We start from the raw sequence: 27,940 nt of genomic DNA, 5'->3' as shown, positions 1-27,940 counted from the left end.
GTTCTCATATTAAAAATAAAGAGTTGGCACTATCTAATAACTAGAAAAGACAACTGTATTTACAATGTAAAACAAGGGGGAAAGTAGTGGGAGGTGAGATCAGAGTGGCCACAGGCCATATCTTTCAAGGCTTGGAGATGGAAATAAGTTTGGATTTCATTCTAAGTGTTGTGGAAGATTTTGTTTTGGAGGAAGAGGGAGGTATGAGTGTTTTGCCTGTATGTGTGTCTTTGCACCACATGCATTCAGTGCTCAAGGGAGCCAGAAAAGAGTAGTGAGTCTCTTGGAACTTGAGCTACAGACAGTGAGAGGTAGCATGTGGCTGCTAGGAATTGAACCTGGGTCCTCTGGAAGAGTAGTCAGTGCTTTTAACCACTAAACCATCCCCATCCCCATCATAGACAATTTTAAGCAGGAATGTGGCATCTCTAGGCTTATATATTGAGAAGCTTTTTCTAGGTACTCCCTAAGAAGGCCAAAGAAAGAGAACCAATTAAATTGACATTTCTAGGTTAGGAGCTAGACCAAGCCTCAGTAGTTTTAAGAAGCTCCCTAGGTAAGTAATTTCAGTAAACAGCCATGGAGAGGAACCTAAGAGGAAAATAAAGCTAAAGTAAAAGAACATACCTTAGACTTCTTCTGTTCTTAGATTTAAATTCTGTAGAACAAGTGTTATTTCTACCATGTCTTCTGAGAAAAGTTCCTTCCCACTTGGAACCTGAAGTGAAACTGACACCAACTTTATAAGGACATAGCTCACAGAATGATTTCGGGTAAATGTCTTCTAAATAGCACCAGGAAACAGGAGTCCTTTGTTGTTTAACCAGTTTTCCCATGACAGCAGCCCAGTTCCCACTGTTCCTTCCATGCAAAGTACCTAGGTATATCTTACAGATATCATTATGACTGTGCTTGCAAGGGTATGCCTTACAACAGAATGTCATCACTTCATGTTTCTCCAAGACTCTGGCTTACTCAGCCTTTGGCTGGGACCTCTACTGTATGACATTCATGGAAGACACACACACACACACACACACACACACACACATACACACACAGGCACATGCACATGCACACACACACACACACAGAGAGAGAGAGAGAGAGAGAGAGAGAGAGAGAGAGAGAGAAAGAGAGAGATGCATGCACCCCACATCCTATTGAGTTTCAGAGCTGCCTGAAACAGCACATTTTGAATATGCACTTTCATTTCCTCAAATATCACTGACTTACATTACATGTGGGCTTACCTCCAAATACCAATGTGGCAAGACACCTTAAGTTGTGGACTTTACTCCCAAATCTTTCTCTCTTCTGCACCCTCTCCTATCAAGTTACACACTTCATTGTATTGCTACTAACATGTGTTAAAACAGCATATCTGACTAATAATAGTACCTACCATTTTTGAATGTTTGCTATATACTTATCTTACAATAACAAATACAGTGACTATGGAGTCAACTAGTTGAATCCTGACTCCCACCTCTCAGATTACCTGACATATAGATATTGTTCATGACCTCAGGCAAACATTTTCTTTCACTGAGATTTTGGGACATAGATGAGAATATTTTAGATATAAGGCATAACTAAAGCAAGCCTACATAGCAGATAGGTAGGTTGATCTCAATTCTATAAGTCAAAACAAGTTTTTAGCCCATGGAATCTTCTAAGGGTTCAATCTTAAAATATTAAAAGAAAATTGAAGTAAGTCATGTGTGTGTTGTGATAAGCATTGTAACAGATCCAAAGAGGAGAAAGGGTCATGAGGAAGAGAAGCCATGAATGAGTGACTGACCAAGTAGGGAGCTAATTAACTTGAAGCTTCTAGCAAGAATGTGGTGGTATAAATGGTATATTTGTCTTGTCAGTCAGTTAATAAATGCTGTCTATCCTCTTTCAGGTTTTTCAGGGGAATCAGGACTCATCTACACCTATGGTGAATTCTCTAGACCCACCATTACTCACTCGCTATCTTCGAATTCACCCCCATGTCTGGGAGCATCAAATTGCTCTGAGGCTTGAGATTCTAGGATGTGAGACCCAGCAGCTATACTGAGGTAGCCTCTTCATCCCCTGCTTGTTACCCTTCCTCAGTTCAAAGATTGTCTTGATGTTTTATTGCTGTGAAGAGACACCATGACGATGGCAACTCTTATAAAAGAAAGCATTTAATTGGGGCTTACTTATAGTTTCAGAAGTTTAGTCCATTATAATTGTGGGAATCATGGTGGCACACAAGTAGACATGGTGCTGGAGAAGTTGCTGAGAGTTCTATATCTGGATCCACAGGCAGCATGAAGAGAAAGACACTGGGACTGACTTGGACTTTTTAAACTTCAAAGTGACACATTCCTTCAGTATACCCATATTGTTTCCAACAAGACCACTTTTCCTAATCTTTCTCTGTAGTGCCACTCCCTGATGACTAACTAAGCATTTAATTTTATGAGCCTGTTGGGACCATTCTTATTCAAACCACCACAAGGATATTCCCTCACCAATTTAAGACCACCATTTCTCTTAGGCTTCTACACTACATACTGCCCCCACACTGTTCATGCTACCATCATTTTATTTAAAACCATACAATCATATACGACCCTATTCTGATACTTTCCAAATTATTAATTCTGAATTTTCTAAAAACTTAACTCTTAACATTTTGAATGGAAGCTGTGAAGCACCACACTAAATTTTATACTTTCAGTATCAATATATGTTATGCACTACCAAAACCAAAAAAAAAAAATCCATGACAGAATCATAACTAGAAAAACAATTAGCTTTATACCCTCTGAAATAACTTATGTCCATTAACTACATTCACTCATTCCTAGTCCCTTATATTTAGCCTTTCATGTTCTCTTTTCTTCATGTTATACTGTACCCAAATGTACATTTGTTTACATATATCATACACACATAAACACTATTGGCTAGATTATACATATGAGAGAAAACACAGATTTTTTTCTTTCTTAGATAGTATGACCTCATTTAATAAGATACATTCTATCTATGTTCCTGAAAATTTTATCTTCATTTAAACTACAAAACCTGAAAAACTAATACTTTTAGGAAAAAAAAACACAGGAGATACCCTTCAAGATATCAGTACAGGCAAGAACTTTTTAAATAGAACTCCAACACTACAGAAACTAACCCCAAGTATCAACATATGGGATTATATGAAAAAATATTTTGTTCAGCAAGAGAAACAACCATCAGTTAACATAGTCCATAGAATAAGAGACAAATCTTTACCAGCTACACTTCTTAAAAGGGCTAATTAATATTCAGGGACTGGCGAGATAGCTCAGCGGTTAAGAGCACTGGCTGTTCTTCAAGAGGTCCTGAGTTCAATTCCCAGCAACCACATGGTGGCTCACAACCATCTGCAATGGGATCCAATGCCTTCTTCTGGTGTGTCTGAAGACAGTGACAGTATACTCACATACATAAAATAAATCTTTAAAAAAATCATTAAAAAAATAAATCTGATAAGAAAAGTTGAAAGTGATTTGGAGAGAAAGCAGCCTTGATTCACTGTTGGTAGGGGTATAAATTAAAGAACCCATTGTGAAAATCAGTTTGGAATTTTTCAAAAATTAAAAGTAGAACTACCATATGACCCAGCTATTTCACTTCTGGGCATATATCCAGGACATTCCATACCCTAGCATAAAAATATTTGTACCTTTATGTTTATCTTGCTTTATTCACTATAGCAAAAAATTAGAATCAACAGGTGAATGTATAATAAAAATTTGGTATATACATATATATTTACAATGGAATGCTACTTAGCTCTAATAATAGTCTTCTAAAGGAGATATTTTTAATATTTCTGTGGGAAAATATAAACTTTAAAGTTATCTTGAAGGACTTTACACCAACTTCTGTTTTACTCCTTCCTTCACCTAATTTCCTACTAAAACAAAAATACAATGGAAAATTTTATACTATACTTCTGGAATTGAAATATCAAGGAATCATGAAAAAATGCAACTGTTGAACTTTCCAGTATGCATTGCCACATTCTCACCAGAAGTTTGGGACTGTTTCACTGGTAGAGACTTCTATCTCTACACTTTATTATGATTACACAGACACATCATGGAGGCAATGAGAGTCAAATAAACAGTCAGAGGATGCATTCAAAATTTGCAGCCCCAGATGATTTGAAAAAATAAGAGAAAAATTTGTCCCAGTTTCAAAAAAGGCAAAAGAACAAATGCATTTGTTTTATGCTAGTGCATTTTCTAGTAATCCTACTTGACCCTTCTGTGACTTCTTTGGGAGCTATAATACAACTATCAAAGTCCACAACTGACAAAACTATAGATAGTATGATTTTATTTCCTATAAAATTCTAACCACTCATATCTAACTTAATAATCTGATTTTAACAGTTTTTTTCATTGATGATGCAGCTCTATTTCTCAGATGCTTTTGGAATCAACTGTTTTGTTTTCAGTTATGAATTAAAATAAAACATTGATGCATACAAATGAAAGCCTTTTGAGAATTGTTTGAATACTAGAAATAAAAATGTGAGCAATGAAATATTTATAGATAAAATAGAGAAGACATGAAGTTTGGAAGGGATAAGAGGGTAAGGGTGGACCTGGAAGAATGTAGGTGAGTGTGGGATATGATCAAAATACATTGTGTGCATTGTGAAATTCTCAAAAGAATAAAAATATTATATGTAAAACCAAAGACATTCACTAGTAGAAAACCCAGTTTGTGTATTGTAACACCAGACTAAATTGAATCTAGAATAAGAAGATGTGATATATTTTTTGAGAGAGAAAATAAAGTCACAAGTGGAGCTTCAGTCTGTGAGAAGAGCCTACAAAGAGTTGGGACACAAGGAGTTGCTATTTAAATGAGAAGGAAGGAAGGAAGGAAGGAAGGAAGGAAGGAAGGAAGGAAGGGAGGGAGGGAGGGAGGGAGGGAGGGAGGGAGGGAGGGAGGGAGAAATGAATAGATTCTAAAAAATTGATATCTCATTGATAACAATGGAAGCCAAAATATATTCAATGTACTGTAATGATACTTTTTGACCTAAAAGTTAAAGAGTATTAGGTAGCAGAGATAGTTCAGTCAGTAAAGTACTTACCTTACAAGTATAAGCATTTAAGTTTGATCCCCAGAATTTGCATTAGAAACAAAGGGTGGATGGGATAGGGGGTTTTCTGGGGGGGGGGGGAGGGGATTACATCTGAAATGTAAATAAAATATCCAATAAAAAAATTTTAAAAAAAAAGAAGCTCATGGGAAAAAACCCAAAAGGCTGGACAAAGAGGCATGTGCTTGTAACCAGTTCTGGGAAGATATGGATAGGGGGATCCTTGGAGCTTACTGGCCAGCCAGCCTAGCCTACTTGATCAGTTTCAGGGTAGCAGCACACTGTCTCAAAAACAGGTGGATGGTGCTTGTAGAACAACACTCAAAGTTGTCCTATATACATAGGCACATACAAGTTCACTTTCACAAACATGAACATTCACACACATACACAAGGTAGAAAGTGTTGATACAATATAGCCATGTCAACAAGTGAAATAAAAACTTGAGAGACAAATTATCTTTATGCATCCTTTCCACTGTTATAAAAAAGAAAGACCTATAGGTGTAAACTATAAAACATAATTTGTATAATTCTGTAGTTCTTCAAATGAGCTAATTGGATTTATATTTGTACTTAAAATGACACTTCACAAGAAGTTTAAACAAAGTTCTGCTAACAAATTGAAATGTTAAAATTTATTTACTAGATTAGTGATGAAAGTGGATGAAAGGCCGGGCGGTGGTGTCGCACGCCTTTAATCTCAGCACTTGGGAGGCAGAGGCAGGCGGATTTCTGAGTTCGAGGCCAGCCTGGTCTACAGAGTGAGTTCCAGGACAGCCAGGGCTATACAGAGAAACCCTGTCTCGAAAAAACAAAACAAACAAAAAAAAAAGTGGATGAAAGAAAAACATCAACTAGCCATCTCAACATTTTCTTTCCTTCTATATCATTAGTTTTAAGATAAGTGTCTGGTTAATACAAGAAAATAACAGAAATTTAAAAAAAAGAAATCGTAAGAGTCTTTAGTTGTATATTATCTCTGAATGGCATTGTCCTTTTCTGATTCAAAGAGAAAGTAGTCTCTTGTGACATATTTCATTTTGCCCGGTGCCTCTGCCTGGCCTTAGGGGAAGGAACTGAAGTAGGCACAGATGTCAGATGGATGCAGGACAAAAGATTGATGATGATCTCTGGCCTTGTAACTTTCTAACTATGCTGGATGCTGAAGCTTATGAATCTAGAGACTTAACACTCTTGCTTATTCTGTAGCTGATAACAGCTGGCTTCTCTCTTCTTTTACTTGCTATACTTTATTTTACTTCTAAACTCTACTGGTCTGTGCTAAAAACTTAACTCTTATTGTTCTATGCTTCACTAAGTACTAAGAAAACTTAACTCTATCTGTCAGTTATTTACTTTATAAATCTCCTGTGCTTGATTAGCACTAGGAAACACAACTCTTGCTTATTTTATAATTTTCTATGCTTGATTAAGTGCTAGAAAACTTAACACTTTAATTCTCTGTCTTAACTCTGATCCCAGAAGGTTTCTGGTGAATTAACACCTGATTCTGAACAGCAGGGGATTAAGTAAAGGATTAATTGCTAGGGCTCCTTTCTCTCTTGCCTAGAAGCTTCACCTCTCACTGGTCAGGTGAGAGGGATGCTTGGAGCAATAAAACTTTCATTGAACCAAGGGAAATTTACAAAAGGAAAAACTTTTATAGAAGCAACTATGCATAAGCACACATATATTCATATGCACACTCATGCACACATGTTCATACACTTTCATACATTCCTATTGGTCTCAATTACTTATTTCATTCTTACATACTTACACCCACACACCTATGCAATATGGAGCAAAACACAAGTGCCTCCCAGAAAGAACTCACTCATTATGGATGAAAAAATAAGCTTCAACTTTTATTGCATAGAGAAAGAAAAAGCTTCTACCCTTTTATTACTAAATGAATTAAGAAACTTGTGTCATTGCCTGCTGCTTTCTGCTCTCCCTGTAGCTCCTTCTCAAATCTCTTTTCTCCTCTTGCATACTTAATTCTACTCTCTTCTTTTTCTGTCCTCATCAGCTCAGCTCCTCATCTCTGTAAAACTTGTTTTGCTTCTGTCTTTCTCTCCATTGTTCTTCTGCCCTCTACCTTCTCTCTTAGTTTCTCTTTCTGAGTTCTGTGTTCTTCTTACTTAAAGTTGTTATTCCTAGTTTTATACTTTCCCAGGACACATGATCACATGGCACTCCAATTATCAAAAGTTCATCACAAGTTTAAACAAATTCAAAGCATAAGTTGAATAAGAAATTTACAGCAGAAATGTTTACATGTGTTTTCATTAAAACTAGTTATCTAGCTAAACATTCAGTATCTGTCTCTATCTCCACCAGGTTCATTGGGAATCTAAAACTGTAATTCTTATGTCTAAATTAATATTGAAGTTTTATATACATAAACCTAGTCAATATGTTATTTTCTGTCCTTGCACCTACAATAAATCATTTTTTTCTTTTATAACCTTTAGTTAATTGTTTTGTGGCCTAAAATAATTTATTCCTAAATAGTAAATCTGTATGCCTGCTTCCCATCTGGTGCAATTAGCTCATAACACATGAAGAATTGCAGAGTCTCAGTTGCAAATTACAGGCTAGCCAAGGATACATAGGGAGATCATATTTTAAAACTACAACAAAACTGAAGCTTTTAGTCCAACTCACTGGGTTCCAGCTTATCCTTCAGACTTCCAATGAGTACTTGCTTCTTCCAGCTTTATTTCATATTCCATTTCTGTGATGTGGCCCTTTAAGGTTCTCTTTCTGTATGAATCCACTAAGCTTGCAGTATCATAATGCTCAGCAGTCTTCCTGAAAGGCTTCTTTTTTAGAACATTAACTATCCCCTTCTCAAAAGGTTTTGATGTGCAATCTGTGATAGGAAAAAATATTCTAAGCCCCAAAGACACTTTAATTTCTGTTAGTCCTTGATCAACAAAGACCTTTTTCTTATTGCTGGGAATAAGTCCAGGATGTCACACATACTAGGCAAGCACCCGTTCACTAGGCTATATTCCCCTAACCCCAGACAGTATTTATCACGTTACTGTAGCAAAGGGCTGCTACTTCAGTGCATCCCAAGAAATATCCAATCATTCTGAAATCAATAGTGAGAAATGCCGGTTAACATTGCTGTCAGTGTAGCCTGAAGAGTCACAGAGGCCTGTGCTCAGACACACCTAGGTTCTTGACTGCCATGTAAGTTTTCAGAATGACTCAAAGTGAAGCACGGTTAGTGGGATTATTTGTTAAGCATCAAGACAAGAACCTTTTGTGAGAGCCAAGTGTGAGCATGAAAGACTACTCCTGAGTGCCTTAGCAATAGTTCAATATGTGAGTTGAGGGCTTTGAAGCTATTTAGTTTGCAAATAAACTTAATTATAAAAAATATGCACTGGTATGTAACTTTAATTTTTCAAAGCCTACTTTCAATGATGATTTTTAAACACTTTAACCTACCTTCTAGCCCACCACCCAACAGGGGTGGTAGAAAAGAAAGGATAAAGGAGTAGACCTACTTAGAAATGGTTCTGTGGAGCAAATTTCATCTGCATTGTCAGGAAATCAGCAGTTTGGTTCACAGGTTAGCAGCGGCAGCTCTATCCACTCAGAAACACTTCACAGATATACCATCAGTACAGTTCAGTAGTGTCAGGATAGCAGCAGTGGTGGCACAACCTAGTAGGAACAGCTAGGCTTTGACCAAATCAGTAGGAAGGACCAGGAGGGACTCCAGGAATTCTTTGCCATGTCTCTTCTGGCAAAGCAAGATACAAAAAACACCAAACCAAGAAGCTTCACAACTAGCTCTACCAGCAAGCCAAGCCTCACCAGGCCAAGCCTCAAGCTCCTCTCCCAATTCATTGAGTCCTATTTATTTTCCCTCCAAATATCACTTGTCCTCCATGGGTCTTGCCTCAGCACGTGTCTCTGTTTCAACTGACATCATTCTGCCAATCAGAGCCCTTAGAAGTAGCAAGAAACTACAGCACACCACCAGAAGTTTTTTGGTGTGTTTCTCTCTATGGAGTCCTGACAAATGCAGCTCAACTACACAATGTAAGGCACACCAATACATGTGTGCCATTAGCAAAGAATCCTTCATCACGTGTCCTTTCATGTGGTTGCTTTAGCATAACAGCCTTTTACCTATTTCTGCTTCAGTGAAAAGTTCCTACACGAGTCTGCTTTAGCAAAACACCATCCAACACAACTGACTTTCCAAAGAACCCTTAAGTTTCCACTTCACTTGTATATTTATTTTTCTTTTCCAAATAATTTTATCCTTCAAGAGGAAATATTTTAAGATACATTATATAGATTATTATCTGGTGAAAGAATGCTAGTTGAGACAATAATCATTAAGCAAAGTTGTTACTTACTCAATTTACAAGGAGATTGGCCTTAAAGGCATAGTTTATTAACCATTTTAATAACTTTTTGTGATATATCTTAGAAAAGAGATCACAATTATTTTTTCAGGTGATCTAGTCAGTTATATAAAAACTCCTGAGTGTCAGCCAGTGGAAGATGGAAATCATAACTGAGGGAAAATCTCTTTCCCTTCCTATGTATTCTCTATTTGCTAGTTAATTATCCTTAATCCTGTCATATTAAATGATTTTCCATTAATAATATGAAATATTTTCTTCATTAAATTTTGATATATGCATTATTATAAGGTGTAGCAAATACCATGTAGTGAAAAAATGTTTTGGAATTCTTCACACCTAAGAGAGTATTAGTGTGAAAATGAATTTAAGTATCAGCATACAAATGCATTCTTGGGCGGAAAAAAAGCTGTCTGTTCATTTAACTACCAACTAGAGCCTACATGGGTGTCAAAGGTGGTTAATGATATCATAGAATGGTGGGATTCTAGCTGGAATTCCAGAGACTTAAGAGGATGACTGGTTATCTTCTGAAGGCTTTCAGCCTCTGAATACCGTAGTCTAACCCCACTGTTTTCATTGGTTACCTTTGTTCTTAATTTCAGGTAAGTGGCTTTACACTTTACACCAGATCAACCTCTCTTTAAGTCACTTCCAAATATAAATAAACATATCTGTTATGAATATCTTAAGTAAAGAACACCCAAAATATTGTTACCAATGAGATGACTGGGGTCTTTTTGTTCTCCATGGATGGAAATTGTGGATATATGAGGAAAAAGTTTTCTAGTGCTAGTAGTCTTGGGCTCTTGAATGTCAAAGGCTCAAGGGCTGGGCTGACTGAATTAGAGGTCTATAATGCCAAGACAAGAGAACCAGAGACTTATGGCCTTTGACCTTAGAAACCAGAAATTTATAGCTATAGGTGTTCTGGCATAACTGCTCTACATAACCAAACTAGTAAACATTCTCAGTTCAAAACAACAGCATATGACAATAACAACAGTCAGAAGCAATTAATATTACAACTCCTAGCCTTAGGACAAGCCTCTCAGGCTTTGTAGCACTCAGGAACTTTTCTAAAAACTAGAGATTATAGTCATCATTAGAAAAGTTCTGCCTTCTCTAACTTTCTGTTGCTACTCTGCTGCCACTGCCATCCCTTGTGCTGTTGCTCCCAAACTTTTGCTGCTACTCCACTGCTCCTAGCTCATTCCACTTAATTTTTTAAAAAAGTAGCCAAAGCAATAGCATTCTAGAAAACCTTTTATTAAATACATCTAATACTACAACCTTGGGGGGTGGGAGTGTAAAATAGAAGGGTTTCTCCCCACTTACTCAAAAATGACCTGAACAATCTGGCTAAAATATGCAAATGAATGGTTATATTTGCACTACTGACACCAGAGCTTCCAGTTCCACCAATGACTGACTTCTTGCTGAGTTACTGAGAAGTTGTTCTTTCTCCCATCTTGAGTAAAATTAGCTGTCATGTTAGGTCATTTAAACCTCACCAAGGCTTTTGTTGCCAAAAATTATGCCTTCCAAGGCCAATACAGATTTTCTAGAGCAAGTTTGGCTAGTTAGGAAAGGTAGGATTTCAGGTTTTTCAGCATTTTGCCTAATGGATACTGAAATGAAAAGTGAATGACTATTAAATCATTTATTTTTTATTTTTTATTGGATATTTTATTTACATCTCAGATGCCATTCCCTTTCCCCTCCCTAGGAAACCCCTATCCCATGCCCCCTTCCTCTTTCTGCTTTTATACACTTTTTATAATGTTTATCAAAGGCTTTATAAGTTTGGTAATGCTCAATATCAAGATGCCCATACAATCAGAAAATCAGAAGTGTAACCCAATACCCAACCTAGATATCAACTATCTTTGACTGGAAAAGACATGCAAATATCCGCCTCCATGTTTCTCTCTCTCTCTCTCTCTCTCTCTCTCTCTCTCTCTCATCACCTAACTCCTCCTTTCCTCCTCCTCCTCTCCTTACTCCTTCTCTTCCTCTCTGTACTCCTCCCACCTTAGCTCCTCTTACATACCACCCTTCCTGTTAAAATAAAACTTTTCGCTCAAAAAACAATTAGAGCATAACTATATCAATTTGTGTCAGTAAGTACAAGATAGACCTAATACCCAGTCCATCATTTTGTTGACTAACCAGAACCTCTGTCATCTCTCCTAACTGAAACACTTAGTTCTGAACATGGCTTTTTTCTTGGCTTTAGAATGAATGTCAGCTGAAAACCATCCTCTCAAATATTTTCTCTCAAAGCAAATAGCCAGGATTGGCTATGAGACTATAAGTCTTCCAACCCCGTCAGAAATCCAGAATGACTGAATTAACTGAAATTATGGGACGCACAAAGCATAGCTTCTAAAACTTAGCCAATTTATAGAGACCGCTGAACACCTGGACAGTTCCTATACTACAGAACATTGGAGCATCCGATCTTCAGCCTTCTGGCCCAGGATCATCTGACAGACCTAGTGATGTAGAATTATTAAGGGCTGATTACTCTGTCTTGGCAGATATAATGAGTCAACTATTCTGCAAGTGTGTCCTTTTCTGGACAGTAATTTGTCTGTAGATGGAAAGAGGCAATTCTTGCCTAGTGGCTGTCTCACCACAACTTGAGTAACTCCAAAGATGCTAAATTTCTTCGTAGAATCCAAGACAGGAAGCTGTCAGGAGCAGACAGGTCTCTAATCAAAATGAGCATTAATACAGAAATGTTTTTAACGTCAATTCTGTGAACTTCAGATGTTTTGAAACCCAACTATCCATGTAAGGCAATCTGGACTGTTGTCTGTTAACTCCTCTCAGCTATTTCTAAATAAAATATAGAAAACACCCTAACAATAAACTCTAAGCCATGAATTTGCGATAGACCCTTAACTCACAGTCTAACCATCTCAAATCAGTTAAAAAAAGTTAAAGAAGGACTGGGTCTAAGCCTTGTATTCCTAAATGTGTTATATAAGCACAATCCCTATGAGAGTAACAATATTAATCTCACTTTTATATCAATAAGAAGCTCATACCAATGAAAACCTTAAACTTGAAATCAAAGTAAATTCTGTACCATTTAAGAAATTATAACTTCCTCCCTATGTGCTCCCAGGCTGGTGGTTGGAGCTCTGGTTGGTTGGTATTGTTGCTCTCCTCATGGGGCCACAAACCCTTTCAGCTCCTTCAGTCTTCTAACTTCTCCATTGGGAACCCCTTGGTCATATCAATGGTTAGCTGTGAGCATCCGCCTCTGGGTATGTCAGACTCTGGCAGACCTCTAAGGAGACAGCCATATCAGGCTGCTGTCAGCATGCACTTCCTGACATCCACATCAGTGTCTACCTTTGGTGACTGCACATGGGATGGATACCCAGGTGGAATGGTCTCAAGACGGCCCCTCCTTCATTTTCTGTCCCACATTTTGTCTCCATATTTACTCCCTTGAGTATTTTGTTGCTCCTTCTAAGTAGGACTGAGGCATCCACACTTGGTCTTCCATCTGTATATCTAGGGGAGGATGGCCTTGTGGGGCATAGGTTGGAGAGGAGATCCTTGGTCCCGTGAAGGCTGAACACCAAGTGGTGTTGGGAATTTGAGGGTGGGGAGGTGGGAGGGGGTAGGTAGGGGCACATCCTCATAGAAGCAGGAGAAGGGGGGATGGGATAGGGGGATAAAATCTGAAATGTAAATATAATATCCAGTAAAAAAGAAATTATAACTTTATCTTAATAACAATTATACATATTTCTATGAATATGTTATGGGTATGCAATAAATCCTAGCTATTCCTCCCTGTTCCAACAAAACCACTACTTTTCCCTAGAAAGACAGCCCAATATTAACCACCTCAGTCCCCAAAACCAGGGAATAGGGGTGCTGACTCTTCATTAACTTCTTCAAGCTGATTACAGGCACTGAGATATTAGAAGAGGGGCGAGGGGAAGAGTAAATTGATAAGCCTCTGACACTGTGTCTTCACTGCATCCAGATGGAATTCGGGGACATCAGAGGTTCAAGCAGGTCTGCTCAGCTTGCTTGATGGGTAGATGCACCGAGGTTGTGTATTCTGCAATATACCATTCTCAAAATAAATTTTAGTATCAAGATAATTTTTTGTTTGAATTCTGGAATCTAGTCTTCTGGTGGCCTGCCTCTCTCATGTCTAATCCATATAATTCTGGGAGTTTTTATGAGGGTGTGTTCCCACCATCCTCCCATTTCCATCTCCCTGCTCTCAAATTCCCCAACACTAGGGAATCCAAACTTTCAGGCACCAAGGCCCTCCACTTCCACTGTTGCCTGGCAAGGCCACCCTCAACTACCTATACAGGTGGAACCATGAATTCCTCCATTTGTGTTCTCACGCTGGAGGTTTTAGAATGGCTACTCCAGCTTGTTTCTTAGGACCATTTGCTTGAAAAATTGTTTTCCAGCCTTTTACTCTAAGGTAGAGTCTGTCTTTGTCACTGAGGTGGGTTTCCTGAATGCAGCAAAATGCTGGGTCCTGTTTACATATCCAGTCCATTAGCCTATGTCTTTTAATTGGGGAATTCAGTCCATTGATGTTAAGAGATATTAAGGAACAGTGATTGTTGCTTCCTGTTATTTTTGTTATTAGAGGTGAAGTTATCTTTGTGTGGCTATCTTCTTTTGGATTTGTGGGAAGAGGATTACTTTCTTGCTCTTTCTAGGGTATAATTTCCCTCCTTGTATTGAAGCTTTTCTGCTATTATCCTTTGTAGTGCTGGGTTTGTGGAAAGATATTGTGTAAATTTGGTTTTGTTATGGAATATCTTGGTTTCTCCATCTATGGTAATTGAGCGTTTTGCTGGGTATAGTAGCCTGGGCTGGCATTTGTGTTTTCTTAGGGTCTGTATGACATCTGTCCAGGATTTTCTAGCTTTTATAGTATGTGGTGAGAAGTCTGGAGTAATTCTGATAGGTCTGCCTTTATATGTTACTTGGCCTTTTTCCCTTACTGCATTTAATATTCTTTCTTTGTTTTGTGCATTTGGTGTTTTGACTATTATGTGACAGGAAGAATTTCTTTTCTGGTCTAGTCTATTTGGCATTCCATAGGCTTTTTGTATGTTTATGGGCATCTCGTTCTTTACGTTAGGGAAGTTTTCTTCTATAATTTTGTTGAAGATATTTATTGGCCCTTTTAAGTTGGGAATCTTCACTCTCATCTATACCTATTATCCTTAGGTTTGATCTTCTCATTGTGTCCTGGATTTCCTGGTTATTTTGTGTTAAGAACTTTTTGCATTTTGCGTTTTCTTTGACAGTTGTGTCAATATTTTCTATGGTATCTTTTGCACCTGAGATTCTCTCTTCTATCTCTTGTATTCTGTTGGTGATGCTTGTATCTATGACTCCTGATTTCTTTCCTAGGTTTTCTATCTCCAGGGTAGTCTCCCTTTGTGATTTCTTTATTGTTTCTACTTCCATTTTTATGTCCTGGATGGTTTTGATCAATTCCTTCACCTTTGGTTTGATTGTGTTCTCTTGTAATTCTTTAAGGGATTTTTGTGTTTCCTCTTTAAGGGCTTCTACCTGTTTACCTGTGTTCTCCTCAAATTCTTTGAGAGTGTTATTTATGTCCTTCTTAAAGTCCTCTATCATCGTCATTAGAAGTGATTTTAAATCTAAATCTTGCTTTCCTAATGATATGGGGAATTCAGGACTTTCTTGTGTGGGGGAACTAGGTTCTAATAATGCCAAGCACCCTGGGTTGCTGATGCTTATGTTCTTGTGCTTGCCTTTTGCCTTCTGGATCTCCTTAGTGCTACCTGTCCTGTCTCTGACTGGAGCCTGTCTTTCCTATTATCTTGGTTGTATCAGAACTGGGTGAGATAGATTTTACTACTGGGGTTAGAGCTGGGGCCCAAGATCTGCTCAGTGCTCAGGCATAGACAGGAAGGAACCAGTGCTCCAGGCCAGGAGTGACTTCCTGAGTCCTGGTGGGTCCCAGTTACTCCCTGTTTGGGGCAGGTGTTGCTGTCTCCTTACCTAAGATACTGCCCAAGTTAGAGCACATGGGAGGCCTGCTTCCTCTGGGTTCTGTGAGATTGGCGTCAGAGCTGCCAGCCAGGATCTGCTCAGTGCTTGGGCCCAGGCCGGAAGGTTATTAAATCATTTATGATCATGACTATTCCTCATTCATGAGAGACACCCACCATTCATTTACTCAAAAAATTGATTGGGCTGGAAAGATGGCTCTGCAAATAAAAGCATTTACCTCACAAGACTAACAACCTGAGTTTAATCCCTGGATGCCAAAATAAAAGGAGAGAATGGGCTTGCTCCCAAAAGTTGGCCTCATGTGCATATAATGGCATATATGTTCCTAACATACACAACAGTACATAGATTAAAACAAAAATATTAAATACCTGAATATGTCACAGGTAATGTTCAGTAGCAAACTAAACAGGAAAAGAAAATCTCTGTACTCGTGGAGAACATGCCATACTTCAGAGAACCACAGAATAAAATAAATAATGAAGTAGATTAACCTGATTTGATGGAGTTAATGAAAACTCAAGCAGGTAAAGTGACTACGTGGTTTGTTTGAAATTGGGACAATTTTTTATAATGGGATCACAAGGAAATCTACCTCAAGAAAATTACATTTGAGCACTTTAAACATGTGAAGTAAGAAGACATGGACATACATATCTGGGTTGGGGAGAATTCTCTGAAACAGGGATAGCAGATGAAGCAGCTGCAAGGAAAGAACAAAACATGAGGCTAAATCACAGTGATCAAGTAAAGCTTAGTAGGCCACAAGATCAGAGACCTAATCTGACTACTAAATACAAGATCTGCTTGCTTACTGAAAAAAAAAAAAGCTGAAGGGAAGCAAGAACAAAGATAATGATGAGGGTTTGTGTGATGTTCATAAAGCTAACAGGATTGCTCTGAAAGATAAGATGTAGGATTCAAAAGTGAAAAAAATATACTTGAATGGTACCCACCAAGCACATAGTTTTATAGGAGTTTTATTGTTTTGGAGAATCCACAGATTGTGTTCAAGATTCACTGGTATAAATAAATAAATTAATAAATTACCTTTGTGTGTGGCAGTTGGGAAGCTTTTTACAATATAAGTTGAATGAGACTCTGTTCTGACTTTTCAGACAAAACAAGAGTTCATGAAGCCTCTGAAGCTGTTCTGCATAGGACTGCTCTTATGCCCTCTGGTTTGTCTCTTCTTAGAGACAGATACTCCTCCTTCAGCTTTACTTACCTTTGAAGTGAAAGAAAAAACAGGATTAAAATCAGGTGCAATGGATGTATTTGCTATTAGGAAGAATCCTTCTGACTTCAAAAGACAAAAGACTCGAATCTCAGGTCAGGAAAAAAACTGCTTTCATGTTGTTTTGACAAGTGTTCCCCAAGGACAAAGGAACAATTAAAGTTGTTCCAGGTGGCCTAAGGGATGGTTTCATAAAGGTAGTAAAATTGAATTTTTTTTAAAAAGATCCAGAGTGGGAACCCCTTAAAACTCCATTTCCACCAGACACATACAAGCTCATCTTTATCTGTCTCAGAGTTCCAGCTCTATAAATGGTTGTGCTGGTGAATACCTCTTGTCTTAGGTTTTACTGCTGTGAACAGACCAAGGCAATTCTTATAAGGACAACATTTAATTGGGGCTGGCTTACAGGTTCAGCAGTTCAGTCCATTATCATCAAGGCAGGAACATGGCAGCATCCAGGCAGGCATGGTGCAGGAGGAGCTGAGAGTTCTACATCTTCATCTGAAGGCTGCTAGCAAAATACTGACTTCCAGGCAGCTAGGATGAGGGTTTTAGAGCCCACACCCACAGTGACACACCTAATAACAAGGCCACACCCACTCCAACAGGGCCACACCCTCTAATAGTGCCACTGCTGAGCATATACAAAGGATCACACCTCTGAACTTTTTAAGCAGTAGAAAGTTTTGTTTTCTCTGGCCTCTTTCCTTGACATCGCATCAAATTCTCTGCCTCAAATATTCTAAAGGGAAGACTCAGTATCTCTAGCCTCATGTTGATTAACAGGCTTACCCAAAAGTTCTTTTTCCCTTTCCTCTTCTATACATAGGGCTGATGGCCTTCTTTCTATTTTGGGGACATTAACTTCACTCAGCCTCCTTTTAACACTTTCAAACATACTCTAGGTAACACAATTTAAGATTGTCTTATCAGTTTATGCTTCTCTTTCACAAAGTAGCCCTTTAGATATTTGGGGTGAACAAAAATTTTCTCATTTGACTGAAGACACAAAATGATATCCATGTTAGAATACCTTTCTAAAACAACGGGGTTTTTTTTAGCTTGAGGCAGCACAGCAAGTCCACATGTCATAAGTTCTGGGCAATTCCAAGACCATACTATCTGAGGCAACTATTTCATTCCCTTGACTTCTCCTCAATAAGTGCGCATCCTTTTTCTCCAGGGCTCCGGAGGCCTCAGATGATGACCAAGTTTAAAAATCACTTGTCAGACTTCTTCAAGAGCTCCATACCTCCAGCAGCCAGTTTTGCTCTTTTTGTCACCATAGCACTGATTGGTATTCTCTGCTGCCTCACGTAAGCTGCTATACAATAAGGAGAGGAAACGTGAGGGGTTGGGGGAATAGAAACATTCAGGCTCACCATCGGATGCTAATTTGAAATTAAGGAAGAGTTTCAAAGAAAATCACTCTGGTAGTAAAACTCTGAAAGGCCCTCTTAAAAAGCTTCAGTGTATAATAAGAGACAGAGCACAAGGAGGAACCTATGACAGCAACCAAGCATATTAATAGATGAGGCTACAGAATTAATTGTTCAGTTTTCAGGATTAAGTAAATGTGAGTAGAAAGTAGCAACATGGAGTCAAACTCTTTCTAAATTCACTGGTTATATGATTTTGAGAGAAATGTATTGCCAAGGAAAAAACAAGCTGGCATTAAATGAACCATCCACTGTAAATAATATTTAAATACTTTGATCTTGCAGTAGCCCCCCAGCTTTGAAGATCTTTAAGGAGGGTATGTTCCTTAACAGTTACTGCAGAGGCAGCTATGTTGAGTAAAAGACTTGAATAGCCTCATAAACAATGGGCATTTAACCAGAGAAGTTCTCCTGGAATGCAGAATATGAATTTAATCAAGGTCTAACTAGTAGAATTCCAGAATTCTTCCCCCTTTGTGTCTCTTGTTGTCCCCATTTCCAAATGGGAATATTTAAGATGATTACGATTTTCTGAGCCATTGTTGTTAGAGGGTATGGTGATTGGGGTAGATAACTTGGTTTTAGTTCATAGATTACTTAACAAAGCAGAAACATTCCAAGACTAGAAAAAACAAGGACTACCCAGATACTCTGGACTTTGAACTGGACAATGACGTAGAAACTGTTATCTTGTGAAAAGGGTATGCTATAGGTTAGGTGTTCTAGAAGCACACAGGGAGGCAGGAATTTGGTATTTAGAGTATTATAATTAGGTATTAATGCCTGTAAAAGGCAGAGGGAAAGATGTGAACCTCCTTACAAGTCCCACCAAGCCTTGGCTGACCCCATCAGATTTGTCCTATAATACCCCAAAAAGACCATCATAACACCATTTTGAACATTATTTAGATGAGGGCTGCAGAAAGAAGCAAAGGGCAGCCCTTTGCAGCAGAGGCAAGATTTAAAGGGGTTAACTCTAGAAGCTGTCTACTTACAGTGCCCTGAGCAGTTAGGGTAACAAGTCTTTTTTCAAGGGATCTTCTGGGTGGCAACTTTCCATATGTATCACATGGTGGCTATATTCCTTGTATGAATTGAAAAGTAAACAGATATTGAATGGTAAGAAAGATCTTCTTTCTTCGTCTCAAGAAAAATGTGACAATCTGAAAGCAAACACATAAATGAAACACAAAATGCAAGAGACATTGACGAAAACATAAAAGATTTGTCATATATGATTTTAAAAGCATTTTAACGGAGATAAATTGTTTAGTGAAAATAACATTAAAGAAAAAGTGATAGATACAGGAGATATATGATTTCTTTGATAAAAAGTGCAAAGCCAACAATTAAAAACACTTAAGTTAAATTTTCATTGTAGAAATAAAGGAAGTCTAGAGTCTATAGTCATAAAGGGAGCATGGTAGTGGACACACAGTGGAATCTCAGTAACACTCCTTGTTAGAGTATTTCACAGTAGGTAATACAATAGCCTCTCTGTGCTCCCTTCTTCATCCTGTACACCTCTATTTACCACTAGCTGCAGCTGTAATGAATCAGCTCATTACCTGAGGCAATCACCTGTGAAACCTGGTAAATTTCTCAGTTCTCTGTAAATTTCCCAGTTCTCTGAAAGCAATGCTGGCAGCCAAGAGAACTCACTGGCACTAACAAGTATACAAACATACATATGCATGTAAATGTAGTATGGTTTACAATGTTGAGAAAAAGCCACAGACACAACTTAAATGTCCGTCAGTCTGAGCTGGTGAAATAAAGTATTGCATATTCATATAGATTCCATGTTTATATGAAAGGATACTTATGTGGAAACATATTTATGAAACACTATTGAGGAAAACAGCTTATAAATGGCATACATTTTAGCCCAAATTGTTATTAAGAACTAAATGCGGGGTATTCAGAGATGGCTCAATTAATAAAGTTATTTGATCATACTCTACCACAAATTCTAAACCCCATTACAAGTACATTTATGTGTGTGTTTTATGTTAATATATGTGAGTATGTTACATGTGTGTGTGGTTTGTGCACATGTATGTGTTTATACATGTGTGTCGGAAGCCAGAAGAGGACATGAGGTGTTAGACTATATAACTCACCACCTTATTCCTGTTGAGACAGTGTCTCTCACTGAATCTGGGGAAGGTTAAAAACCAACAAGCCCAGTAGTCTTTCTGTCTCTGGCCCCTACAGCACTGGGTGGGTTACAGGTGAGCATGATTATGCCTGTCTTTTTACATGGGTCCTGGAATCTGAACTCTGCTCCTTAAGCTTGCATAGCAATAAACACTCTTATCAACTCAACCATCTCTCTCCAGTCCCTCTGCTTTATTTTTTTAGTCAAAGCCTCTTCACTGAACTTAGACTTCGAACTTGAACACATATACCACATACACATTCATTTATAAACACACATAAAAAAATGAAGAATCACTGAAGAAGACACCTTACACCAAGCTCTGGCCTCTATAGGCATTTATATAAGAGTATTCATTCCCAAATACATGTACACATGTGTGTGCATATACCCCCATCCACACACACCAAAAGTACTTGCACGCACCCAATACACAACACATTGGAACAGATAATATGATTATATAATAACATTGTGAAGACTAAGAGAATGAATAGGAACATAAACAGTTGAGCAGTAACTGTCATATCTTCTTTTCTTAGCTTTTTTGTGGGTGAACCAGTCCACTGAAGAATTAGAAGACTTAATGGAGAAAGTGTGGTAGCTGACTCAACAGATTCCAAGAGCTGGAGAATGTGTTATGTGCTTAAAATGAGATTAAATTATTTTTCCATCTTAAATCATGTTTTCATTTTCCTTTTGAAAGATGCATAATAAAAACATAAATAGCTTTACTACATATTTGATTATAAAGTAATATATATTAGAAAAAATTTAGAAAATTCAGAAAAAAGAAAAGCTATTCAGAATTATAGTACCTAGAAATACATGCTGTTGACAATTTAATGTATCTCCTTGTCTTAGTTAGGGTTTCTATTGCTGTGAAGAGACATCTCTTCATGACCAAGACAACTTTTATTAGGGTAAAATATTTAATTGGGGCAGGAAGCACATCAGACATTCAGGCAGACATGTTGCTAGAGAAGGAACCAAAAATTCCGTATCTGAATCCAAAGGCATCAGAAAGCAAAAGCAAAATTTGAAACCTCAAAGCCCACCCCCACAGTGACATTCTTCCTCCAACAAGGCCACACCTAATAATAGTACCACTCCCCATGAGTCTATGGGGGCCATTTTCATTCAAACCACGACATTCTTTTTGAGATTTATATCAATGTATATATTACTTATTTCTCAGTCTATAAAACAATAGTTCTGTTTAAATAAATGTAATGAAACAGCAGGGCTCTGTCATCAATTAGGTTTAGGAGGTGCTGGATTAATCACATGAAAATATGTTTCTTTGTTCTCCAAATTTTAAGAATTTTGATAGACTAATACAAACTTCAACAAAGTATAAAATAAAGAGTATTTTATAAACTGAAATTTTAACATAGTGAATATAACATTTAGTTTAACTACCTCCAAATATAATATTTAAGGTTTTCTATATAGTTGGTATTATAAATGCAATGCAAATAATAGTTTAAAAATAATTTTCTTTTCCTTTTTTTTTCTGTTGAGTTTAAAATCATTCATTCCAGGGATGTGTATTACATATTTTCTGTAAACCAGGCACTGTTCTAAGTAGTTAATACTAGCCCTGGATATTATTATTAGAGGATTTTGAACAGCAAGACACTCTAAATGTTATGTTTCTTAACACAAATTGCTAAAAGTAGAATTGTTAGGTCATATTCCATGATTATATTAAAGTTTTAAAATATTATCCAACAAACTGGTTGTACCTATTTGCAATTTAGGCCCTCAGTTCTCCATAAAAGTCCTTAAGACTATGTTATTTTAGCTGGGCTTGTTAGTGCACAGCTTTAATTCCAGCACTAGGCAGGCAGAAGCAGGTGAATCTTTGAGTTAGATGACAGTTTGGTCTACAGAGTGAGTTTCAGGCCAGCCAAAGCTACATAGTGAGACACTCCCTGTTGAAAGAGAGATTAAGATTGTGTTATTTTAGACTGGAGAGATGGTTCAGATGTTAAGAGAATACTTGCTGTTCTTCAGGCAAGCTGGGTTCAGTTCATAGCACCTACATGGTGGCTCCCAACTCCCTGTAACGTCAGTTCTAGGATATCTGATACCCTCTTTCTTGCTTCTGTGGGCACCAGGCATGCATGTGGTATATAGACATACAGTCAGGTAAGCCACCATACAAATAAAATAAATTTTCATTAAAGTAAAGTAATTGGGAGCTAGTGTCCCACTATATGCCTTGGTTGGGCCCACAACTCACTATGTAGACCAGACTGGACTGGAGCTCACAGAGATCTGATCTACCTGCCTCTGCCTTCCAAGTGCTGGGATTAAAGGCATATACCACCATACTCAGCTTAATTTCTTAAATCTTAAAAATAATATTGTGTCAATTTCTTGGTGTTTTGTTTTGTGTATGAGACATGTAACTCTGTGTATGTAGCTCTGGCTGGCCTGAAACTTACTATGTATGCCAGGTTGGCTTTGAACTCACAGCAATCCATTGCCTCAGCCTCATGAGTTCTGAAGGTACAGGGATGAACCACTGCACCCAGTTTTTTTTCCCTTCATGATAGATTTTACAATATTGCCAGACTGCCCCAAACACTTAGACCCAAATAATCTTCCTGCCTCAGCTTCTTGAGTACCTAGATATGTAAGTACATGCCACAATATCTGAAATTCCTGGCTTTAAAAATATATTTAATTATGCCATTTGTCTCTCTATTTAGTTCCTCCAGTTTTTGTTTGTTTGTTTGTTTGGTTGGTTGGTTGGTTGGGGTTTGTTGTTTTTGAGACAGGGTTTCTCTGTGTAGCCCTGGCTGCCCTGAAACTTGTTCTGTAGACCAGGCTAGCCTCAAACTCACCGTGATCTACCTGCCTCTGCCTCTCAAGTGCTAGGATTAAAGGCATGTATCATGACTGCCCTGATCCCTCCAGTTCTTAATAATTCTTTTAAAGTAGGATATATTAATAACTCAAAATATGAGTTTGATTATTAATGTCCAGGAGTGGTATAGCTGGGTCTTAATGTAAAGCTATTTCCAATTTTCTGAGAAACTGCCAAATTGATTTCCAGAGTGATTGTACAAGTTTGCACTCCCACCAGCAATGGAGGAGTGTTCCTTCTCCATATCCTTGCCAGCATGCGCTGTCTATTTGAGTTTTTTATTTTAGCCATTCTGATTTGTGTAAGGTGGAATCTTATGATCAATTTGACTTGCATTTCCCTGATGACTAAGGATGTTGAACATTTCCTTAAGTGCTTCTGAGCCATTCAAGATTCCTCTTGAGAATTATGTTTAATGATATATCCCATTTTTATATTTTTAAAATTTATTTACAATCCAGCTGTTGCCCCCATGTACCCCAATTTTCAATTGAGTTATTGGGGTTGTTGATGCCTAGCTTCTTGAGTTCTTTATATATTTTGGATATTATCCCTCTGTCAGATGAAGGGTTAGTGAAGATCTTTTCCCAATCTGTAGGCTGCTGTTTTGTTTCATTGGCAGTGCCCTTTGCCTTAAAGAAGCTTTGCAGTTTTATGAGGTCCCATTCATCAGTTGTTAATCTTAGAGCCTGAGCCATTGTTGTTCTGTTCAATAAGGAAGTTGTCTCCTGTACCAATGTGTTCAAGGCTATTTCCCACTTTCTCTTCTATGAGATTTAGTGTATCTAGTTTTAGTATTTAGTGATTTTAGTGCATTTAGTTTTATGTTGAGGGTTCCTCTCGCCTGACATCCTCTCCAGCATTTTTTGTCAACGGTTTTTTTTTTTTACTTTTTTAAGATTTGTTTTTTATTTAATGTGCATGAGTCTTTTACTTGCATGTATGTCTGTGCACCACATTCATACAATATCAGCAAGGGCCGGAAGAGGGTGTCAGGATCACTGGAACTGGAGTTACAGATGGTTGTGAGCCACCATGTGGGTTCTCAGAATTGAACCCTAGTCCTCTGCAAAAGAAGCTGTAAGGGTCTATGATTCACTGAAGAATGATACTCCAGATTCAAATAGTATGTAAAAGTAAGGAGTGTTTTATTTTGTAGAAATCTAGCTTATTGGGGTCTACCATCCATCAATCTGGAGATACCCAAGTTAGTTCTCAGGCCCAATTTAAAGTACATTAGGGGAATTTTATGGGGGGGTAGGTGACCTTTATCTTACTTGGTTGGCTTTATATCTAGGGACATTTTAGAACCATTGTTGGGGGGGTTGGGGCTGGAAACTGGTGTTGGGGAAGCCTGAAAACTGTTGTTGGATCATTGTCCTTGCCTCAGGCCAGGTGACCGGTCAACTTCTGATGGCCCTCAGTTTCTGATTAGATGCCAGAGGTCTGGAGTTGTTTTCAGTAACTAACATGATTGGACTTGCCCAGTTCTGGGAAATGGAGCTCTAGGCCTAGTCTCCTGAAATGTCAATTTGAAGCCTGACATGGAGTTAGCCTGTCTCAGTCTTCTCAAAGCAAGTGTTTTTAACTGCTGAATCATCTCCTCAGTCCCCTTGCCAATTTTTTTTTTTTTAGATTAGTACTTCTGCTTATTGGTCAGTTTGAACTCCTTTTATAATCTATATATTAATCTTTTGTAAGATTAGATCTTGTGTATGTGTCTCACACACAATGATGTATATGGGAATTGTTTTTATTTAATGTGAGGATTACATTTTCATTCTTGACAGGATTTTTAAATTTTTATTATTTATTTATTTAACTTGGTTTTTTGAGGCAGGATTTCTATGTGTAACCCTGGCTTTCTTAGAACTCATTCTGAGGAACAGGCTGGCCTAGAATTCAGAAATCTACCTGACTCTGCCTGTCAACGCTGAAATTATAGGCATATGCCACCATGCCCAGTGATCTTTTTTCTTTTAATGAGAAGCATTTAATGGGATAATTGTTTCTTTTGGTATTTACAAAATCCTTTTCTCCAGGAAAGTCAAGAAGGAATTCTAACATATCGTTTTTCTCAAGGTTTTATCAACTTTGAACTGAACTTCTGTATCTAAATGCAGTTCTAGGAATCAAGAGGAGCAAATAGTTGTCATAAATTCCAAGAAGCAATAAATTCCAAGGAGCAAAAGCAGACTCTGAACAATGAATATCTTGAACTGAAGCCAGCTGACCATAAAAAACATGGAAATGTTGAAAGAGAGCTGTGTGAATACCTGACCTGTGCTCTGACTCAGCCACCTTGCTTTCCAGTACTTTTCCATTCTCACCTTTGCCCCAGGATCAGCTTTTTTTTTTTTTTTTTTTTTTTTTTTTTTTTTTGCTCAAGGAGTCACTCTGTATTTAGTTCTTCCAACTACAATAGTATGGATTCAGTACTTGCTTCACCTCTAATTAATCTCAGCTTCTGTTACTAGTATGCCTAGTACTACTCAATGAGACTGCCCTTTCCCTACTACTGGTGCAAAGCCACTTCGGCCATATTATCAAGTGCCTGAATCCAGTCTCCTTTCTCTCCTGTATTATTGACTCACTTTGCATGACTAAACCACTTTCATTGCCATACAATAAAGTATTGCAATCTGGAAGGTTGGTCCTCTAACTTGTTTCTCTAGAGTACTCTGGCTATTCTACTCTATTTTGTCCTTTCTCCTTCTCTACTTCCTCTTCTTTATTTTCTATTTTTATTTAAAATTTATTGGAATTTATTTATGTGTTTCAGTGTTTTGCCTGAATATATGTATACATACTGTGTTTGCCTAGTACCCTTGGAAGCCAGAAGAGGAAAGGGCATCACATCCCCTGGAACAGGAGTTATAGTTGGTTGTGACTCACCATGTGGGTGGTGATTGGACTTAGGTCTTCTGGAAGAACAGCAAATGCTCTTAACCACTAAGACATATCTCCAGTTCCTTCTTTTTTTAAAAAAAGAAATTGTTTTATGTGATAGTCTCATCATGTATTTCAAGCTGATCTTGAACTTGTGGAAATCCTCCTATCTCAGACTTCTGGGTGCTGGGATTACAAAGATGGGCCACCATGGCCTAGCTACTTTGGCTTCTTGTTTTATTACAGCCTCACACATATCAAAAATAAATTTGTAAGTTTCATAAACTTTCCAGGAAAGTTGAATTAAAATTATTAAATTATTTAATCTATAGAAGAGATTCAGGAGCTCTGACAACTTAAAGCAATGGAGTCTTCTAAATCATGAACACAAATTATGTCTTTATTCATAACTCTTCTTTAAATCTGTAGAACGTTACAGTTATCTCCATGAAGCACATGTATATAGTTTATTAATCTATAGATACTTGATTGTTTTAGATATCCAAATGAGGGTATTTTTCATTTTTAAGAGCTGTTTTAGTCGTGTGTGTGTGTGTGTGTGTGTGTGTGTGTGTGTGTGTGTGTGTGTGTTCACAGTACAGAAGATGATATTGATCCCCTGGGTCTGGAGTTGCAGGCACTTGTAAAACACCCTATGTGCGTACTAGAACTGAACTCAGGTCTTCTGGAAGAAAAACAAGCATTTGTAATCACTGAGCCATCTCTTTGGCCCAATAAAATGGTATGGGTTTTTTCATTTGTTTGTTTCTTTCTTTGGTTGATTAGTTGATTTGTTTTGCTTTGTTTTGTTTTGTTTTGTTTTAAGATAGAGTCTCACTATAACTGTGCTGGAATTCACTATATAGACCAGACTGGCCTTGAACACATAGAGATCTGCCTATCTCAGCCTCCTGAGTGTTGGAATTAAAGGCATATGCCACCATGCCTGGATGAAATGGTGTGTTCTTAAATTATATTTTTGTATGTTTTTTTTGTATATAGAAACACAATTGGGTTACCAGCAGCTTTTGTAGTTTATTATTGCTTATAATTTGTCTGTAGACTTCTTCATTTTCTGTCCTTCACTTCTAGGATATTTATGATTTTATTTTTCAAAACCAGGAAGACATAGATACCTTACAGATAGGAATCTGGTTTTATTGTGGCCACAGTGGCCTAAGTAGATTAAATTTTTATCACATTAAGTTCTGCTCTTTGCACTTTATCCATGCAGACAGATCTCTGAGAGTTTGAGGCCAGTCTGGTCTACAAGTAAGTTCTAGCACAGTCAGAACTAATACACAAACACACACATCACAGTACTGTGCTACATTCAAAGAAGCTTTCCAATTAATTTTGTGATGAAAAGGAGAGAAGAAAATAGGCATAAATCAAAAAGGTTGGTAGGACAGAAATGTTCAATATCATCTTCTTATAAAAGAGGCCCAGGGAGCTTGTCTGTGTTCTTCCAGCATATGAGAAATCAAAGAAGTCCTATGTGGAAAGAGCCCTCAGCATATACTCTGCCAGCACCCTGATCATGGACTTTCTATCCTCCATAACTATGGAAAATAAATTTATGTCATTTACAAGCTATTTGTTTATAATATTTTGTTACAACATCCAGAATAGATGAAGGTAAGTTTTATAGTAGTGATTGTGTTATTTTTAAATGGGTGAATTTTGTAGTATGTAACTATCATCTGTGTTTAAAAATATACTTATTTCATAAAAACAATGAT

General features: G+C 37.6%; 2 protein-coding genes across 12 annotated transcripts in view; both read left to right on the top strand.

The window, feature by feature from the left end:
* F8 (coagulation factor VIII) overlaps window positions 1-18,147 on the top strand; it is a 181,843-nt gene extending 163,696 nt beyond the window's left edge. For 8 of the 10 annotated variants that reach the window (XM_076918476.1, XM_076918477.1, XM_034486084.2 and 5 more), the window contains one exon: window positions 1,910-4,525. In XM_076918476.1, coding sequence (XP_076774591.1) covers window positions 1,910-2,065 — 156 coding nt within the window. In that variant the 3' untranslated portion in view covers window positions 2,066-4,525. Of the gene's footprint in view, window positions 1-1,909; window positions 4,526-16,709; window positions 16,849-18,014 lie in introns of those variants that run through there. The other 2 variants (XM_076918475.1, XM_076918473.1) reach the window with 2 other exon arrangements.
* On the top strand, window positions 16,725-25,652 carry Smim9 (small integral membrane protein 9). 2 transcript variants are annotated; one of them, XM_076918487.1, is made up of 3 exons: window positions 16,725-16,923; window positions 18,015-18,147; window positions 25,433-25,652. In XM_076918487.1, exons 1-3 carry the CDS (start codon window positions 16,725-16,727, stop codon window positions 25,482-25,484), a joined length of 384 nt encoding a protein of 127 aa, XP_076774602.1. In that variant the 3' UTR covers window positions 25,485-25,652. The 2 variants fall into 2 exon arrangements, with proteins under 2 accessions (XP_076774602.1, XP_076774603.1); XM_076918488.1 differs by lacking the exon at window positions 25,433-25,652 and adding an exon at window positions 20,974-21,991.
* The last annotated feature ends 2,288 nt before the right edge of the window (window positions 25,653-27,940 follow it).

The sequence above is a fragment of the Arvicanthis niloticus genome, chromosome X, assembly GCF_011762505.2.
Source record: "Arvicanthis niloticus isolate mArvNil1 chromosome X, mArvNil1.pat.X, whole genome shotgun sequence".
NCBI classification, from domain to species: Eukaryota; Metazoa; Chordata; class Mammalia; order Rodentia; family Muridae; genus Arvicanthis; species Arvicanthis niloticus.
This window is presented reverse-complemented; position numbering and strand designations above follow the sequence as displayed.

Coding starts and splice junctions, on each gene's coding strand:
- Smim9 (XM_076918487.1), top strand. CDS start 16,725: ATGAAGCCTCTGAAGCTGTTCTGCATAGGACTGCTCTTATGCCCTCTG. Junction 16,924..18,014: donor ACAAAAGACTCGAATCTCAG/GTCAGGAAAAAA, acceptor CTTTTTCTCCAG/GGCTCCGGAGGCCTCAGATG. Junction 18,148..25,432: donor GGTATTCTCTGCTGCCTCAC/GTAAGCTGCTAT, acceptor ATCTAAATGCAG/TTCTAGGAATCAAGAGGAGC.